The sequence below is a fragment of the Mirounga angustirostris genome, unplaced genomic scaffold (genome assembly GCF_029215605.1).
Source record: "Mirounga angustirostris isolate CCGP_5_RB_7025 unplaced genomic scaffold, mMirAng1.0.hap1 SCAF_10, whole genome shotgun sequence".
NCBI lineage: Eukaryota > Metazoa > Chordata > Mammalia > Carnivora > Phocidae > Mirounga > Mirounga angustirostris.
The window spans coordinates 93,723,070-93,742,423 of record NW_026991718.1 but is presented as its reverse complement, the minus strand read 5'-3'; the positions used below and the strand labels follow the sequence as shown (position 1 = coordinate 93,742,423).

The window sequence follows — 19,354 nt, the reverse complement described above, 5'->3', positions numbered from 1 at the left end:
GTTCTGCTCTGTAAAATGCCGGCTCTTCCCTCCATCCCCTCCATACTCTTCTGCAGAAGCAGGACACTAAGCACTGCCCACAGCCAAGGGATGAGGCTAGAATTCAGCTTCACCTCCGAGGCCAGAGGAGCTACGTAAATTATTCCGAATTTTTCTGTAAGGAAGGTTGGGCTCTTCTCCACTGCTTTGTTTTGTTTTTAATATTTATTTATTTATTTGAGAGAGAGAGAGCAGGGGTAAAGGGAGACAGAAAGGGAGAAAGAATCTCCAGCACAATCTCCACTGTACATGGAGACTGACATTGGGCTTGATCCCAGGACCCTGACATCATGACCTGAGCGCAAACCAAGAGTTGGATGCTTAGCCAATTGAACCACCCAGGTGCCCCCTCCACTGCTTTGGTTTTTACTGGCCTTTTACTAGAAGGTCCTGAAACCAGTCTGATGGATTTTTTTTTTTTTTTAAGATTTTATTTATTCATTCATGAGAGACAGAGATAGAGAGAGAGAAGCAGAGGGAGAAGCAGGCTCCCAAGGAGCAGGGAGCCCGATGCGGGACTCGATCCCAGGACTCTGGGATCATGACCTGAGCCAAAGGCAGACGCTTAACCGTCTGAGCCACCCAGGCACCCCCAGTCTGATGGATTTTATACATAAACTATGATGTGAATATAACCTATACTTTCCATAATGCCTTTCCTCGAAGCCCACCAAAGTGAACAAAAATATGAGTGAATCACCATGCAGTGCTTGCCATCTTTATTTTGGTGGGGTCTTCCTTTAAATGATAAAGCGCCCTGTGTTATTTTATGGGCTGAAGCATGCATTGCTCACAAAATGTAAAGCAAACCAGGTTACAGGACATCCCTGCAGGGTGACAGGAGACTGCAAGGATGGGGTGACTGCCCCACACTTGGGGGATGGCTTCATTGCCAGAGTCACGCTTCCCATATTCTGCAGGGGTAAGGAGAGGAAACATAATTTTCATGAAGCCACCCAAAGGAAGCGTTTTCAGTTCAATTCAGAAGTCACTTCTGGAGCCCATGCTAGCTGTGGGCCTCTAGCTAGGGACTGCAGCTGGCTGATGTGAGCACCCCCAGGTCTGGTGTTCAGAGGAGAGAGGTCTAGTTTGCTCTATGCCATGGCAGAGGTCACAGAGAACACCAGGGGCCCAAGGAGTAGGGAGGAGGTGGACTGACAAGGCTGCATGGGAATCCATGTTGGGAAAAGCAAGGAGCCCACCAGCCACAGGGAACAGCATATGGAAAGGTGCAGAGGCACAGAGGGGCCGCAGTACTGTTGCCTTCAGTGAGAACATGGGTTGCCTCTTCACGAGGATAGGGAGCAAAGAAGGGAGGGCAAAGCAGGGGTGTACCCCCAGAAGCTGAGTCTTCAGGGTGTTTGAAAGCATTTTAGGAAAATCACTCCAGGCAGGGTAAGAGTCCAACTCTTTAACAATCTCTGTAGCCCAGGTACCAACCAATCAGACACTGGCCATAAACACCTGCAGGCCAGTGTGACAAGCCAGGAGGCCAGGGGTATGGAGTAGACAGACACAGAGCAGGGACAGCAGTGTGACCCCGGCCTTCCCAATTAGTAGACCAAAAACTGTCAGCGATGAACCGAAGCCACCCTTCATCTCTCGTCCCAGATGGGGCTGGGGGCTCTCCACCTGTCAGGTGGAAAGACACACCACTGCCAAAGGCATTCAGCTCATCTGGGAGTCTGAGCTATTAGAGGGGGACAGAATGAGGCTGTGACAAAACACTGGCAAGTTCCGGGCGGAAAACCCAGAGGGCCAGACTGCAGATCTGCTGCCTTTGTACCTGTAGGTGGGAGAGGCTGAGGAAGAGTAAGAGGGCACGAGGGAGAAAGATGGACAGGAAGCCAGGCGGCTTTTCAATTAATTTATCAAAGCACTTTCAGTTCCTACTTCCAACCAAGTAAATCACAGTTAACACAGAAGAAAACAAAACCAAACAGGCCTGAATCATTAAACCTGGAGTCCCTATCCCAAAGTATGCACCCCGCACTCAAAAGGAACAGAGGGGGCCAGTGATTCTTGCCCATTGACTAGGTGGCAGGTGCATAGGAAGTGCTCACCCTGTGGGATCTCACCCGATCCTCTCAGCAATCCCACTGGGAAGCTGTGAGTGATCCCATTTTATAGATGAGGAAGCTGAGGCCTGGAACGGTCATCTTCTTCCCTCAAGGTCACAAAGTAGAAAACGGCTCATGTGGACTTCACATGTAACCCGAGAGCCGCTTGAACACCAGGTGGTCTGCTTTTTAGGAGTAGTTGGTACAGAGGAGTAGCAAAGTTCTGTTGTGACTGTCTGGGGGTCCCATCCCAGCTCTGCTAAGACAGGATGGATAAATTTCTCAGCCTAAAGGCAGGAGCGTCTGGTGGTTCAGAGTACAAGCTCAGGCAGGACCTCTGCTGCTGATGAGCTGTGTGTGCTTGGTCATGTGTCTTAACATCTCTGTGCCTCTGTTTCTTCATACATAACATGAACTTGACACCATTGTGCCTGCCCCCCCCCCCCCCCGCCCCGGGTTGTTTGATTTCCAACTGGCAGTGCCTAAGACATGTTGCCTGACACTTTCTCGTGCCCCCAGAGCTCTTGTCCAGAGCAGATGGAATGGCTGGGAGATGAATGCCCTCTCCACTCTCCCGGAGCCTGAAGGGACAGGTGTATAAATACCTCAGCTGCCTCCGCTCTGAGTCATGCTCTACACTGTATCTTGGACTTCTCACGGGGTTGAGCTGGTTGAGCTCCAGCTGCCCCCAGTAATAACTGGCTGCCTTCTCTCCCATCCCACTCCCCTCATCTGCTACCAGTGCTTCCCAGGCTCACCTCCCAAATGAACTACTCACACTTGAGTCCCTGTCTCAAGGTTGGCTTCTGGGAGAACCCAAGCTAAAACAAATAGGGATTATGTACTCATTTCAGCGGAAGAGCGGTTTAAATCCTAAATCTGTGTAAAGTGCGTAACAGTGCTTGCAACACACAAACACCCAGTCAATGTCAGTTCTAATCCTTAATCCAATTAAGCAGTCAAAGGAAGATAGGTTAGCACATGAAAGAAAATACCCAGCTCGTTTCACTGTTCTCGTACAGAGCCCCTCGCGCTGTCTGACTTGTTGGCCCCAGCGACAGGCTTGCGGGGCGTCTCTATCACCCTGGGAGCATCATTTGACTTCTAAGCTGCATGTGCACCTGCACAATGGGGATGGCCTTGGGGCCCGCCTCCCACTGCTGACATGAGGGTTAATATACAGGGGGGTCATACGTAGAACCCCCTCGGATGACCCCCCCTTGGAATAAGAACTGTTCAGAGGAAGCTCAACACATTGTAGCGATTACACAAGTGTAACTTCACCATTTGAAATTTCAAACAGTAGCTTCGATTTCTGTCGCTTTCTTTTAAAAAAAATAAACAACCAGAATGCCAGAACTCAAATAAACCGAGAGGCCATGTGACCTCATCTTTTATCTTTGTCAACTAACTTTAGGTTGCAGCCTGTACATTTTGGACATTATGTCGCTTAGATTCTGGGTACTGTTAGAATCTCCTGGAGAATGCCATTTATTATTTTGTTTTGTTTGGGCCATCATTCAGGGTGCTAGTTACTTCTCGCCTTTTGTGGGCAATGAGATGGCAGTTCAGAAGTTCAAGGCAATGACAGAGAGGTGAACCGACTTGGCCAAAGCCACTTAGGAAGATAGAGCCGGGCTGGCTGCCAGGCTTCCTGTTCCTAGTGTTCTTTCAAAGACACGCGCCTTCTCTGGACTTCACCTTAACCTCCCGGGCTCTCACTTCCCCCTAGGCAGCAGTGGATAAGCAGAAAGTACTCAAGCTGATGCATGAGCCAGTCTTGTGATGGTTCCCTGTCTGAACTCTGACCTTCTCTGGTATCTGTGCTGTCGATCAGAGTGAAGCAACAGAGACAGGGCTTCTGTCTTCCATTCCTGTTAAGGAGTGACCACCGCACCAGAGGCCAACACATCATACGCTTCCTATACATTATTACATTGCGGCTCATTAAGCCAAGGAGCATCTAAGCCTCTGCCATGCTCTTTACCATTTCCCCCTCACGCATGAGCCTTGGGAACAACTGATAGGGTCTATCTAAATATTTTCGGAAAATTCGCTTCATTTTATTTTGGTCATTCAGCTAACATTTGGTTTCGAAAATTCAAAACACTGTATTTCAAACAGTTCTCTAGTATTTTCTTGTCCTTTGTATGTTTGTTTGTGGATAAATGCAATTGACAGGACCAGATTTCTTGGGTTCCAATCCTGGCTCTCCTTCTTGTGAGCTGTGTGGTATTGATCTCCCCGGGTTTGTTCCCTCATCTAGAAAATGAAACACAGAATAGTCCTCCCCCCATGGGGTTTGTTTATTTGAAGAGTCGGTGTATATAAGGTGTCTGGAATAGTATCATTGTTCTCACAGTTTAAAAGATTTTGTTTTCTTGGATTTTAAGCAACCACAGATAGTAGAAAACAACAGGTAGTAGTAACTTACAAGAAATGTGACCGATCTGTCCTTTTTTTTTTTTTCTTTCCTGGGCTAGTCCACATTCTGAAAGATTTTCTGTTCTTTTTGTTTCCCCAAATCATTTTTCCCTCTTGCTTTTTGAGCAGAATCTGTTTTTCCTATTGGAGAGAACCAGGTGGGTTCCAAATCCCTGTTATTTGAACTTTATTTTTTCTATTCTTTGTGCCTATTAAGGATTTCAGGAGTGCAGGGTTTAGGAGTAAAGTCCTAGAAAAGAATGCAAAGAGACCAGTCTTATTTCTAAATTATGATCTTTAAGAAGTATACTTAAAAAAAAAAATCTAACACTGGTCTTTTGTTTTGTTTTGTTTTTGATTTTAAGAGAATGGGCACTGGGCAATGGATCTCAGGTTTTAACCATCCTAACAAAAGATTTCCACAGCATCATTCCTGAGAGTGGGAGTCTATGGCACAAAGACCAGTGTCCTTCCCTGGTGGCAAAGATGAGTTGCATGAGGGTCTCTGGCTCACTGGTAATGGGCTTTGTGCCCTTGTCCCCCAGGAACAGCACAGAACCTTGTGTAGATGATTCATGTCAACACTCTGGCTCAGAGATGATCAGGCTCACCCTGAGGTTAAAAGTTGCCCTTGGGATTCAAGGTAAAAATCTCAAGCTGGTCTCCCGTTGTTTTCTGTTGGTTTGATTTATACAGAATTATTGTAACTTACATTCATAAAATGTACAAATCTTAACTGCTCAGCTTGGAAGATTTTCACATATGAGCACACACAGGTAGCCCCCACCCAGATCCAGACATAGAACCTCTCCATCTCCCCAGAAGGATCCTCCCACAGCCTCATGTATTCCTAGGGGTGACTGCCATCCTGACTTCTGTCATCATAGATTCAATTGTGCCTGCTTTTGAACTTTATATAAATGAAATGCTAAAGGAGATACTCTTTTATGTCTGGCTTTTTTCACACAGCAATGTATCTCTGAGATTCATCCAGTTGCATCAGGAGTAGCAGTGTGCTCTTTTCCATAGAATGAATCTTCCATTGTCTGAATTCCATTTTCTGAATTCCATTCTACGAATATATGCTTCTCTCCATTCCACTGGGATGGGCCTTTGGATGGCTTCCAGTTTGGGGCGATTATGAATCACGCTGCTATCCGTGTTCATGTACAGTCCTAATTAATGATTGGCATGACTTTTGCCCCCATTGGTGACCTCATTCTAACAGGGTAGTGGTCACTTATAACCATGAATGGGGCTTGTGTGACCTTTAGATAGAGAGGAATAAACAGGTGAATGTTTTTAAAGCGCCTTGACCTTGAGAATTAAGAGATCATTTACTTTGGAAAGCAATGTGATTGTTTAAAATAGCTGTGCAGCCTCAAGCAAGCCATTAGACGTCTCCAGATCTCTGCCCCCTCATTTGTAAAATAATATTAGTATTTTGCAAAAATAAAAGAGTTGTTGTAAGAATTAGATGAGCTAATAAGTAAAGCACTTACAGCCTAGCCAAACTGAAAGCTCAGTGTCAATTGCTATCATTGGCCTTTCAATGTAATGATCATTTAGGGTAAAGTCAAAGATGCTGTAACGTCATAGGGTTTATTAACACAACAGAACCAATATAAACCAAGTAGTTCGTTTCAGTGCCAGATGTCAAGTGAAAATGTTTATTCTGTTTTTCTTCTTACTTTATAACCTCTTTTGCTTCAACCTTGACTTCTATAGCTATATAAAGCTCTAAATTTAAGCAAAGATCGCCTGGATATAGAGGCGGAGGAAAAAATAAATAAAACTTGGGCTGGAGAAGCAGATCATTATGGGGTCAGCACTAACTTTGGCATGAGTTTTAACTTTCGGTTATGGGAAAATTGTTTTTCCCATGTTTGTGCATCCGGCTTAGATTTCTCTTTGTTCCTGACCTTCTAATAATAGGTGGTAATTTGGATGCATTGTGATCTGAATCAATGTCAGGCATTCCCAAAGCCAGAGAGATAACTATTTCTAGTTTTATAAGGAAGCAGATCCATGGGCTTCCAAAACAGAATCACATTAAAGTCTCATAGTTGAGGTCTGGCTACCCAGGTAGCTTTGATGAGAATAGGCAAACATTTGAGATTGGAAAGCTGATGTTGAAAAAGCAGAGAGATTATGATTATATAAGTCATCATCAGTCTGGATCTCCAGATTTATGGTCACTTTACTGTCAGCCAAGAAAGCTACTTCATTGAGCAACCATTCAAAGAAAGAGGGAAAAATAATGCCTTCCACACCTAAAGGTATTTCCAAACATACAGAAAAGTTGCAATCATGTCTACCCTTTATCCTTATTCCCTGAACATTAGCTCTTTGTCATGTTTCATTCTCCTCCCTTCTCTTTGCACATGCATGCACACACATGCACATTTACATGCACACACATACACCCTTCTTTTTTCTGAACCATTTCAGAGTTAGTTGCAGACATTGTGTCCCTTTACCCCTAAATGCTCAGTGGGTATTTCCTAAAAACAGATATCTTGTTACAAAACTATAGGAAAATTACCACAGATTGAGTGTTCCCACTAGTACCTAACCTGCAGACTTTATTCAGATTTCATCCAGTGTCCCACTAATGCTCTTTATAGCAAATGAAATAAAAAATTTGGAGTCCAGAATTCAATCTAAGGTAATATGTGTATTTAGGTGAACTTATTTTCTCTCAAAATATTTGAAGAAATCTTAAATCTTCTCTCTTCTCTCCTTTAAAAAAAAATATTTATTTACCTGTCAAACAGATGATCAGTGGAGGGACTGGGTCAAAAGAATGTCTTCTAGAATATTCACCTGTGCTCATGAGGGAGGGGGCATAAAAGTAGTTAAAACAAAATCTATTTCATTGTATTGACTGTGCAAAAACAAAACAAAACAAAACACAACACCAAAAAAAACCTGTAAGAATTTTTTTTTTTAAAGATTTTTTATTTATTTATTTGAGAGAATGAGATAGAGAGAGAGAGCATGAGAGGGGGGAGGGTCAGAGGGAGAAGCAGACTCCCTGCCGAGCAGGGAGCCTGATGCGGGACTCGATCCTGGGACTCCAGGATCATGACCTGAGCCGAAGGCAGTGGCTTAACCAACTGAGCCACCCAGGCGCCCCTGTAAGAATTTATTAGGGAAGATTCACTTTCCCCGGCTTTCCAGAAAATGTGCTGGAGTGTGAGGAGCGGTGGCACTGCTCAGTTTTGTTGGTTGGGCAGGTGTGAAGTGATAACCTGTCTGCCCAGTAGCCAATGCAGAGTTGCAGATGTCCATTCTGAGAAAGCAGACCTTGCATTTCTTCTTCCTTCAGACAATGGTCACAGTAGCTGTACTTTCTTTGGCAGATGTGGTGCTGGAAAAAGCCATGCACAAGTGCATCTTAAAACCCCTCAAGGGGCATGTGGAGGCCATGCTGAGGGACTTCCACATGGCCGACGGCTCATGGAAGCAACTCAAGGAGAACCTGCAGCTTGTGCGGCAGAGGAACCCCCAGGAGCTGGGGGTCTTTGCCCCAACTCCTGATATTGTGGACGTGGAGAAAATCAAAGTCAAATTCATGACCATGCAGAAGATGTATTCACCGGAGAAGAAAGTCATGCTGCTGCTGAGGGTCTGCAAGCTTATTTACACTGTCATGGAGAACAACTCAGGTGAGTTGCCCAGGCTTCCGGCACTTCCCACCAGGGCCAGGGACGTGGCCGGGGACATGTCAAGCTCTCCGATTCCCAGTTCCTCTTTGTTTTGATCTCTTGATTTCACCAAGCAGCTCACAAAAAATACAAGTGTCACGCTGGTGTCTGGCAAATTGGTCACTTGCAACAGATGGGTATTACCAAGAAAGGTAGCTGTTGAGGCAACAAGATTCTTGTATGATGCCAATTTGTTAAAGATTTAGTTCAGGGCAGTGGATGCGGCTTCAGTCTCTGGAGACTGAAGTCAAATCCTAACTCTGTGAATGAGTTCATTAACTATGGGGCTTTGGCTCCCTTCATCTACTTCTAAACTGAAGTTTCTATACCTGTCATTGAATCTGACCCTGTCCTTCATAAAGCGGGGATTAGATGAGGCAATGCAGGCATAGCCCCAAGCACGGTGGAAATATTAGCAATTATCATTACTACATTTTGGCCAGTGAGGTTTTGTGTCGATGATCTACGTCCAGCATGGGTCAAACACAGAGCAGTCAATAATGATAATGACTCCAGTACAACCATTTCATTGGTTCTCCCTTATTTGCTGAAGCAATGTCATTGAATTCACAAAAGAATTACATGGTTCAAAAGTAAGTCCTCGGATTTCCTCAGTTCTGCTTCTTATAGACCCAGGAGTCACCATGATTCATGGCTAGTGATTGGACCCTGCATAGTACTGGGGTTTCAGTGAGCCTGTGATTGACTTTTCCTCTAAGTAAAATTGCTTCATGGAAAAGCAACAGAGAAAAAACACAGGCTGTATTAACCACCACTTGGGTAGATGGGAATGTGTGTCCACTTTGTACATTGTTGGGCAAAGACATTAAAATGTGAGCTCTTGAGCCGGTCGTGATAGCGTATGAACATCACCTCTGAAATTCGCAAACATATTTCACGTACAAGAAGGGTATTTTCTGTAGTTCAGATAACCATTTGTATAAGTTCTAAAATGGTGTCTGCACAGGATTGTGCTCTTCTGATGCACAGTTTCTCAGCCTTAGCACTAATGACATTTAAAATGGATAATTCTTTATTGTGGGGGCTGCTTCCTGTTTGGAGTTTATAGGCATTCTGGATGTCATTTGCACCCTACCCTCTAATCATGACAAAGAAAAATGTCTCCAGACAATGCCAGCTTCCCCTGGTGGGGAAGTCACCCCAAGTTGAGACTCACTTATATAATGAAAAGTAGCAATAAGGACTAAAAAATTTTTTTGCAATGTATTAATTGTATGTATCTACTTGACATATACTGAATTTGCACATTTAAATAAATTAACTGTGTGCTCATATTGAACAGAGCGCAAAGTTTTTTCCTGGTCAGAGTTTGGTCCTGTCATTATGTTGATGATTAATTTCCACAGAAAGCAGTGAGCAACACAGTAGAATTCACAAAGGATTAACATAGTAAGTAGATATTTAGTAAATGTTTTATAATACTACTTGCTGAAAGTTAAACTATTTGCAAGTACTCTGTTCTGTTGCATAACTTGATGCATGTCATGAAAGCATGGAGAAAATCTTTCATGTGTCCATTGACTCGCAGACATTTCATTCTGAAATTGTATGTTAGGGCTGGTCTCTGACATGAGCAGCCAGGAGGGTCACAGGCTGCATAGGATTCCAGAAACAACCACCTCTGTTTATGAATAGCACATTTCCCCGGATGACTCCTAGCTATCTAATAAAAGCAGTATGCGTAGGCTATGAAAGAAAGAAGTGTTGGTAAAAATATTCCCATCTTCCCCTTTCTTCCGATCCCAGGGAGGATGTACGGAGCTGATGACTTTTTACCAGTCCTGACCTACGTCATAGCTCAGTGTGACATGTTGGAACTTGACACTGAAATTGAGTATATGATGGAGCTCTTAGACCCGTCGCTGTTACACGGAGAAGGTAACAATCGCTTGAAGCCATGGAAGGAACTGGGGTGCCTTTTTTTTTATTTTGTTTTCATTTTTTTTTCTTGAAGTGAAATTCACATAGCAGCAGATTAGCTATTTTAAAGTGAACTATTCAATGACATTTGGTACCTTCACAGTTTTGTGCAGCCCACCACCTCTCTTTTGCCCCAAATAAAATAATAGATTTTCATCACCCCAAGATAAAACCCCATGCCCATTCAGCAGTCATGGGGGTGCTTTTTTGACATTGTAATGGTTAACTATGGTTTTAATTTTTTTTTATTATTTAAAAGAATGTGCTGACTCTTTTCTAATTATAAAAGTAATTCATATTCATTGTAGAAAATATAGGAAAGTCAAAAAACTAAAAAACAGAACTGGGCCATAAATATACTTCACCGAGATTGGTTAATTGCGATAAAAAAAATACTCAATAGAAAAAAAAATGCCATTTTTAAAAAGAAATGGTTTCCTTAAGGAAGAAGGAAGGTATAAACCTTTATGAGAGAATATGTTCACTACCAGAAGAATATCCTGTTGTTCTATCAGTGAGATGGATGAAGGCTGGCCTTTCGTTTTCATCTGTTTAAAAAATTTTGTTCTCAAGATGAAAACAGCATTGATTTTCTTTTCTATTTAAATAATTGTATCTGCTCACTGCTAAAATACAAATGCAGTGGAGTAAAGTTGCTTTCAACTTACCTTGTCAGTTCAGTCTCCTTCTTGTACCTGCCTGACCCCAACATGTCTTAGCAGAAGTTCCTTCTCCTTGCTCATTGGTTAGGTATTTTATCCTGGAAATAATTGGGATGTTTGTCATTGTGGTGCACAGCCTTGAAAAGCAGAAATAACTGGGGCTCTTATGTGAGCTTGTCTTTTTAAAGGAGAACGAATCAGAGTCTTTGCATTGTGAATTCCATTAATCCATTTTCATGAGCCCAGATGGCCCCTGAGTGGTGAATTGTTGCATAGAACTGTTTTTGTTTTTTGCTTATTCTTTTCTCTGCTGGGTTTTAGTCTGGCCTTAAGTAAAAAGGTCCATGTGCTGATTGGATTCTGCAGAGTATGTGTCATACCGGGATTTTCCTTCCCTGGAGGGAAACTGAAGTGCACTGTCACCCCCAGAATGTATCTCTTAACCCCCTAAGTCCTCAGTGCTTGGCCTTTTTTTCCAGAGGGTCTGTCCTCCCTGGAGCCCCCAAGGTACAAGGTATACCCTTCCCACTCCTAGAGGGATAGTGCTGACTCAGGATTAGTGATGAATATCTTTTCATCCTAGTCCCCCACCCCAGAGAGATATAAATGAACTTCTTTGATCCCTTTAGCCTCTCCCCCATTTACCCCTCCCCTCACTAATATTCATCACCCTGGAACCAGACATTCCATGATGAACCCCCAAGATCCTGCCTGGAGCTTTCCTCGCCTGTTCTGGGATTTAACAGGAGAGGGGAAAACGCGTGGTTTTGTCCAAGGACCAGTAGAAGCATACCTTAGTCTCCATGCCCTGCTTTCTCTTCTTCTACTGCATTATTATTACAATTTCATATGCGTCTGGGTGTTGTTTTAGTTTTAGTTGTTTGGAGCTCTAATCATGCTTAATTCTAGGAATGAGTATGTCAAACTCTTGGGACTTTGGGGGAAGGGCATGTCGGTTTCACTCAGAAAATTACCATTCTGTAGCTGACAATGTATACTTAGGACAAACATATGCTTACATCTTGTGGCCCGAGGACTGAGACAGCCCCTTCCTGCCACCCGTCCCAGCATTTCCCCAGAGCGAGGCACTGCCTTGGGCACCTGTTGATGACAGATGGGCAGATGGCTGTCCTCACCTGCAGGAATCACATAAGAGAGAAAGACAAGGACCCAGAGAGTGAACGTTTGGGGCCACCAGTGAGCTTGCACTTAAACTAGAGCCCGCCTCCACTTACCGTCTTGGGCTTCTTGGCTTCATTCCTTGGGAAAACAGGCCAGCCCAGTCGGGTTGGCTGCAGTTACAGACCCGGCCTGCCCGTCAGGGACCTGAAGCTCTGCAGACAGGCGGAAGACATGCGTTACCAACCCAGCCCTCTGCGGCCTGCCCAAAGTCCTCTTTGGTTTTGGGGGCAGCAGCCCACGTCTCTTTTCTGCTGTTTAAGCAGGTAGTTTCATTTACGGAAAAGGCGTCACAGAATCCCTCTTAAGTGCACAGCTCTTGTGGCAGGGTTATAGTTTTGCTGAAATGTAACCCTTCCTCTAATTGCATCCACATGTTTCAAAGTGTGGTCAACATTGGGCTTCCAGAATTTTGAGTTTTCTCCTTAGTGCCCTGGACAGATCAGAGCTCTGGAGTCTAAAATTTGACATCCAAAGGGAACACCCTCCCTCCCAAACTTGACTGTAATGGTCCCTCCAAGCCCTACCTCCAAAACTGACACCTCTACACAGCCTTATGTGAACGTTTACGTCCCTGCTGATTGCTCTTGAAATCCTCTGTGTAGCATTTAAATTCTGTACCACCGAGTTTCACACTCAGCCGTGTGCTGATTTGTTAACGGGGCAAATATTAGTAAAAATCAGCTACTCAGAACTCTGTACTAAGGTGTGGGAGGTTCCATAGGGAACTTGCACTCAGGTGGTGGGGCCTTTAAGCTGTTCAGGGAACTCGAAACAAGTATCCTGTTGTGTGCATGGGACCTGTATTGCCCAGAGTGGGCTAGGTGATGCTACACTAAGATATAACCCCCCATATCTCCGTCAGTGACCTGAAAACCACAAAGGTGTGTTCCTTTCTAAGTTACACGTCCGATGCAGTTTGCGGGGGCTGTGCTCATTTCTCGGATGGTAGACCAGTTGCCACCTCAAACACTGTCATCACTTGGTGACAAGAGAGAGAGTTCTTCAGAGTCTTGCATTAGCAGCTAAACGCTTTGACCATGAACAAAACTCATTTAATCACAACTAACTTGGAATCCTGCATGAATAAACCTGCTATACCTGTTTTCTTTAATAAATTCATAAACTTCTGTAAAGCAGGGACTCAGATTCTGTTTCTTACAAACCTGCCTCCTGCTCTATACCTGGCTTGGGCTCACAATAGAAATTCAATAGATATTTTGACAAAAGTGTCTCTCAAGTTAAAATATGGGGAGCCCAATTAGGGAATTTTTAATAAACATTCAGAGCGCCCCCTAGTGGTCCACTAGCGTGGAGCTTACAAGTTCACCAAAGGCATCAATTTACAGTTGAGGACCAAGCTATGAACCCACTTACATGCATCTCAAGGTGTTGCGAGGCTTTTAACACTCACTAAATACAATAAATCATTCGTTAAGTGCGCTCACTTGCCTTCACTTGTGAATTAGTTTTTCCTAAATGTGTTACATTAGCCCCCAAATAAGGGTAAAAAGGGGAATCAGGAAGGAAGAAGTTTGAAGAACCCATGTTATTGCGAACACACTTGTACACTGTGCAGTTCTCTTAAAGTGTTTAGTTTACTTAAAATTTAGGAAATACTAATTCCTAAAAGAAAAGCCCAAAGCAAGTATTGCCAAGAGATGTGGGGACTCCTGCACAAGAAGTAAATGATTCTAGGCCCGGAGTGCTCGACTCCACTACCGTCGTGTGTCTCCCCGCCTCCGTCAGGCCTCAGTGCCCAGACCCTTCCCGATAAAGCACTTTCACAATTGACTGAAATAATCTAGAGATTTTGTATGTCTCACCCATCAGAATGGAAATTCCGGCAGTGAAAACGGGCGCTGTCAGCCTGGCCCGACGGCGCCCCCTAGCGCCGGCACAGGCCGGGGGTCCTCCAGTACATCCATAGGATGGACGGATGGATGGACGGATGGATGGACGGACGGGCAGAGGAAGGTGGGAAGGGCGCGCGCTCTTGGACGCGAGCTTCTGGTCCCACAAGGAAATGCATATGGAGACAATAGGAAGCATGGCCTCTGATTCTGTTGTCCCCACCTGTTACCACCAGAGTATAAACCCCGGGATAACTCATTCTTTCTGCCCTTCCCAGGAGGTTATTACTTGACAAGCGCCTATGGGGCGCTTTCTCTGATAAAGAATTTCCAAGAAGAACAAGCCGCGCGGCTGCTCAGCTCAGAGACCAGGGACACCCTCAGGCAGTGGCACAAACGGAGAACCACCAACCGGACCATCCCTTCGGTGGACGACTTTCAGGTTCGTGGCTGGCAGTGGCAGCTCGGGTCCCGAATGTCACCCTGCCCTCCAGGGAGGCAGCGCCGGCTCCCACAGCTCACACGGCTCGGGGCGCCTGAGGTCCCCCCTTTGTCAGATCATCCGGCGGAAAAGGGATATTTTCTTTCTTTCTTTCTTTCTTTTTTTAAGATTTTTTATTTATTTGCGAGAGAGACAATGAGAGACAGAGAGCATGAGAGGGAGGAGGGTCAGAGGGAGAAGCAGACTCCCTGCTGAGCAGGGAGCCCGATGCGGGACTCGATCCCGGGACTCCAGGATCATGACCTGAGCCGAAGGCAGTTGCTTAACCAACTGAGCCACCCAGGCGCCCCAAAGGGATATTTTCAACCACTCTCTGACCTTGTTGTTTCACTTCTCTGTTTTCTTTGAATTAAAATAATAATAATAATAATAATACATATGGGTTTGGCCCAAGTTTTGCTGCCCTTAAGAAAACAAAGTCAGATTAAGTCGAGATTTCTCCCAGAATGTTCTGCATGGATGGGGAGCACCTGAGCAGACAGAAAATCAAAAAGAAGGAAGCCCTTGGCACAGGCAGTGGGTATTTTATTTTATCAGCTCGGCCGAGTGCAAGTAGCACTATTAGGCACTGCAGTTGACCTGGTCTCCCTGAAAGGAGGGAGAGGTGATGTCTTCCCTATTCTTTCTTTTTCTCTCCCGCCCCCCTCAAGACGGAAGACTCCAGAATCTCACGGGCAGCATCAGCTCCGGCAGCCAGGCGGGGCCAGAGTTTCAGAGTAAGCATCTGAAACAAATCCTGCTTGGATCCCCATCCAGAGTTTTCCATGGCCATGAGCTGGAAGTGTGGGGTTCCTAAAGAGCTGGGTTCTCAGGGACAAAAGGCAGATTAAGGCGGTAGACTTCTTGCCCAACACAACTCTTGATTTGCTCATAGTCAGTGACATTATGAATAAGTCCGCAAATGTCTTTGAATAGTGTTTTCAAAGTTTTGAACCAGATTATAAAACCTGACTAGGTTCTGTTTCTGTGTGTCACGTGGGGAATTTCCAAGCAGGACAGATTAGTCTCTATGTCCAGAATCGCCTTCCTTGCCTTTTTGTCTTCTTGATGCTCTGAAAATACTCAGAGGTTCAAAGTCAGCCCATCGTGGAAAGGCAAGATCAGCAAGTCTTTCTCCAAGATAGCACTGTTCTCAGAAATACGTTCCCAAGAGCATAAACCTAAAAAGAATGCCTACTGCACTCCCACCCCCACTCCCTTGAAAGGGTTGTTGAACTATGCATGTGTTAAATGGTTTAGCATATGCAGGCTCATGGGATACTGTGATAATGGCTGGGTGTCAGGAAAATTCCTGAGGTCCTACAGCCTCTGAGGAGAAGAACAGAAGAAATGAGAAAAGCTCATGTTTCCATCTCCCCGCCTGCATCTGGAGCTTCTAACCCAGGACCCCCAGATTCCACAGAGCTCCTCCCCACTGGCCTTTCTCATCCGGGATATACACACCTTCCTAGAATATAACCCAAGAGAGGAATTGTCTGTCAGTGCTCAGCTCAGTTGTAAAAGCGAAAACGCAGAAGCAGAGCTCTGCTTGGAACTCCTAAATCAGGGTCACGGACACGCATGATGGTCTCCTCACATTGGAAAGACGGCACACCACGGTGGTGAAGACTCTAGAACACTGGCTTTCCCACTCATGAGCTGTGTGTCCTGAAGCAAGTTACTTGTCTCTTCTGTGCCTCAGTTTCTTCTCTGGTCAACTGGGGATGGTGTAGACTTCCTTACCAAGTTCTCTTCAGGTGTCAGTGGGTTAATGCAGACCGAGAGCGTGAGCCACGTGTTGGGGGCATTGGGATGGGAGAGGAGGGGGCTGGTAAAATAGAACATGCGTATACTCCAGGGTGTTCAAATTCAAGATTGTCAGAGCCCTCTTACACGTGCAGAGCTCGGTGTCCTTCCCAAGGGCCTTTCCTTCCACCCACCCAGTAAACCCTCAAGGTAACCACGTGGGACTCTGGGCCGAGAGCATCATTTCCCTTCACTCTGGGGCGCCAGATTTAGGAAAGGGGAACGTATTTGTTTTCTGTCTGGGCATTCTCAATGTTATCTGGTCACCTCATTCCTGGTGAAGTGGAAAATGAGAAGGATCCTGGAGAGCCTGGGATGAGCGTAGGGTTCTTGATAGCAAACCCGGGCTTGGCGCGTGTGAGGTCACAGGTTGATGGTCCGTCTGGATGGCAGGTGCTGGCGCTGTTCGCAGAGCCCCGCCTGCAAGAATTCCCTTCCATTTCCCTGCAACAACCCCTGCCCTCAGTCAGCTCCATCCCCAGAGCCTTGTGGCCGACTTTTGCCACATTGCCGTCCCCCTGGAGCTCAGATGAGGTTGAACCACCTGGAATTGCCACTCGGGGAGGTGAAAAATGGTCAAACATCAGCAGTCTCTTGTGGTCCCGGGGAACATTCTTGCCTTTATTTAGGCGTCATTAGAAGTAGTCCAAAGTGAGCCCAGTACGTGCTCTTGTGTCCTCGTGTTTTAAACGTGACTTCCGGTGCGGGCTCTTTTGCTGGCTGGTTTACTTTTCAGGCTGGGGATAAACCCAGCATCAGATCCGGGTCCCACCCTTAACCGGAGCTTTCTTAGCCTGGTTTTCTGGGGGACACTAAAAGATCAGAACAGGCCTGCTGGACTTCCTGCTCCTTGTATTTATTTGCCGCACATCAGAATACAGCCACTCAGTCCGTATAGTTCTTGCCTCCATTGTCCAAATTCCGATCAGCCTCCTCCGTCCCACCCGAGGCCTTGCGTCCTGCCGGGGCCGTCCTGCGGGGCCCTTCTGCAGAGCCAGAGCCGGGCGCGGCTCACGAGTTAACCTTGCCCTTGCACCGTCGTGCTGGCTTATTGCTGTGACTCGTTTTCTCTTCTGATTGGTCTCCCACATCTCTCTACCTGCAGAATTACCTCCGAGTTGCGTTCCAGGAGGTCAACAGTGGCTGCACGGGGAAGACCCTCCTCGTGAGACCTTACGTGACCACCGAGGACGTGTGCCAGCTCTGTGCTGAGAAGTTCAAGGTGGGGGACCCTGAGGAGTACAGCCTCTTTCTCTTTGTTGACGAAACGTGGCAGCAGCTGGCTGAGGACACTTACCCTCAGAAAATCAAGGCTGAGCTTCACAGCCGGCCACAACCCCACATCTTCCACTTTGTCTACAAGCGCGTCAAGAACGATCCTTATGGCGTCATTTTCCAGAATGGGGAAGATCTCACCACCTCATAGAAGAGACGAGACTCCCCCATGGCACATCCAAAGGGGGGTTAGGAAACTTGCCTTCTGGCTTCCACGTGCTTGTGCTTGAAAAGCAGTCAGTCACCTCCTTGGGGACCCGTCGGTTCAGTGACTAAGCCATCCACAGGCTGACTGGGCCAAGGGCGTCCTTAGCCACATTGCCCAGGCAAGGTAGCTGAGGTTCATGAAACGGTAGGATTCTCCTTCAGAGATGGAAGAACTGCATTCGATAGTTTAGGTGTCCCGAGATTGTTTGCTACCGACCCCCCCAGCCAGGTTCTAGGTGGGCTCACATGTACGTATATGTCCTGAATAAACATTTAGGGTGCAAGCTCTTCTCTTCAATTCAACAGCAGGTGTTTGCGAAGCCTGTCCGATGCAGTGCATCAGGTATATCTCAGTTCTGTGGATGGCTCTATCTTTCCTTCCTCCCTTCCTTCCTTCCATCCTTCCTTTTTCTTTCTTTTCTTTGTCTTCTTTTTTTTTTTTTTTTACAAAGAGCCTTTGTGTTTTTATATATTTCATAGAAATTTTTATAGCAGTTGCAGGTAAACTGTCAGGATTGGTTTTTAAAATATTTTTGTAACTTTAAAATATTCTATAATTATGCATGTGATTTTAACATTTAATATTCGAAAAGAAATCTCTTGCTGGATTTGAGAGTATCACATTTTTAAAATGTCTCTCTTCTGTAACTGGATTTTTGGCAACTTTGTGGAGAAAGACTGCTGGATTTCTTAAAGCAATATATTACTGACACTGGCCACAGAATGCCTTTGGAAATCTGATGTACTGTTACCTTGTTCACGCTCAGTGGTATTGTGCTCTTTTGTGTGTTAACCAAGTGATGCTGAGGATCAGGAGAGAAATGAATGTAGAGAGAGGTGGAGAGAGAAAAACAGACTCTAACAAAGGACTAATGGGTGAAGTCTGCGGGTTCAGACTCCTGGAAGGAAGTGGTAAAAGGAAATGGAAGGATCCACTTATGCTGAAATACTGTAAATATGCAGTGAGATTTGGCAAAATCTGTCCAACGTTATTTGCTTTTGGAAACAATTTTGAAAACCCCCAGAGGAGGGGGAAAAAAAATAAGGATAACACTCCCCCCACCTTTTCCACATAAATCAAAACTAACAGCATCAAATTATTTGGGGGCAGAAACCACATGTGTATAATGTGACTTCCATTGAGTGAAATAAGATGCTGTTTGGAAAAGAGGTTGCGATGCCCCCAAAAAGCCCATCTGTGTTATAAGAATGTATGGTGAAGTTAACTTTATGTTTTATGAGACCTGTTTGGGGGTGCACCAAGTATGAGGGTCCTGTATCAACGTGACAAAGGTAGTCACAAGAACATGTTATTGTACTGTGTAAAGATGCATCGTCATCTAATTTGGTTGGCTTTGTACCTTGTACCTTTTTTAGCTTTTGCTGTACATCTAGAACCCTCAGCACATACTGTGTTGTACTTCCTTTTGTAAATGATTTTTTAAAATGGAATTTTGCACATAATACATTGTAATACTGTATGATAATCATGTGTGAAGATTTTTGAAATATTGAGTTGTCTTTTTCTTTTTTCAAGAAGCAGAAGATAATTATGCGCCACCTGGTGTTATACAAATCTGAAATGCACACCAGGGTTTGTGGTGAGACCATCCGCAGAGAGGAAATGGAAAAGTTTGCATTTTTGCAGGAGCCCATATACTGATAATGAGGCAAAAATCCAGGAGCAGAAGGAAAAGATAGTGTTCCAGTCTGAAAG

The 19,354-nt window shown here is 45.2% G+C and overlaps 1 protein-coding gene across 20 annotated transcripts in view; it reads left to right on the top strand.

The window, feature by feature from the left end:
• RIN2 (Ras and Rab interactor 2) overlaps positions 1 to 19,124 on the top strand; it is a 237,056-nt gene extending 217,932 nt beyond the window's left edge. For all 20 annotated transcript variants that reach the window (XM_064572750.1, XM_064572753.1, XM_064572752.1 and 17 more), the window contains 4 exons: positions 7,889 to 8,194; positions 10,001 to 10,132; positions 14,147 to 14,310; positions 17,261 to 19,124. In XM_064572750.1, the coding sequence (XP_064428820.1) occupies positions 7,889 to 8,194; positions 10,001 to 10,132; positions 14,147 to 14,310; positions 17,261 to 17,581 (923 nt within the window). In that variant the 3' untranslated portion in view covers positions 17,582 to 19,124. The remainder of the gene's footprint in view (positions 1 to 7,888; positions 8,195 to 10,000; positions 10,133 to 14,146; positions 14,311 to 17,260) is intronic.
• The last annotated feature ends 230 nt before the right edge of the window (positions 19,125 to 19,354 follow it).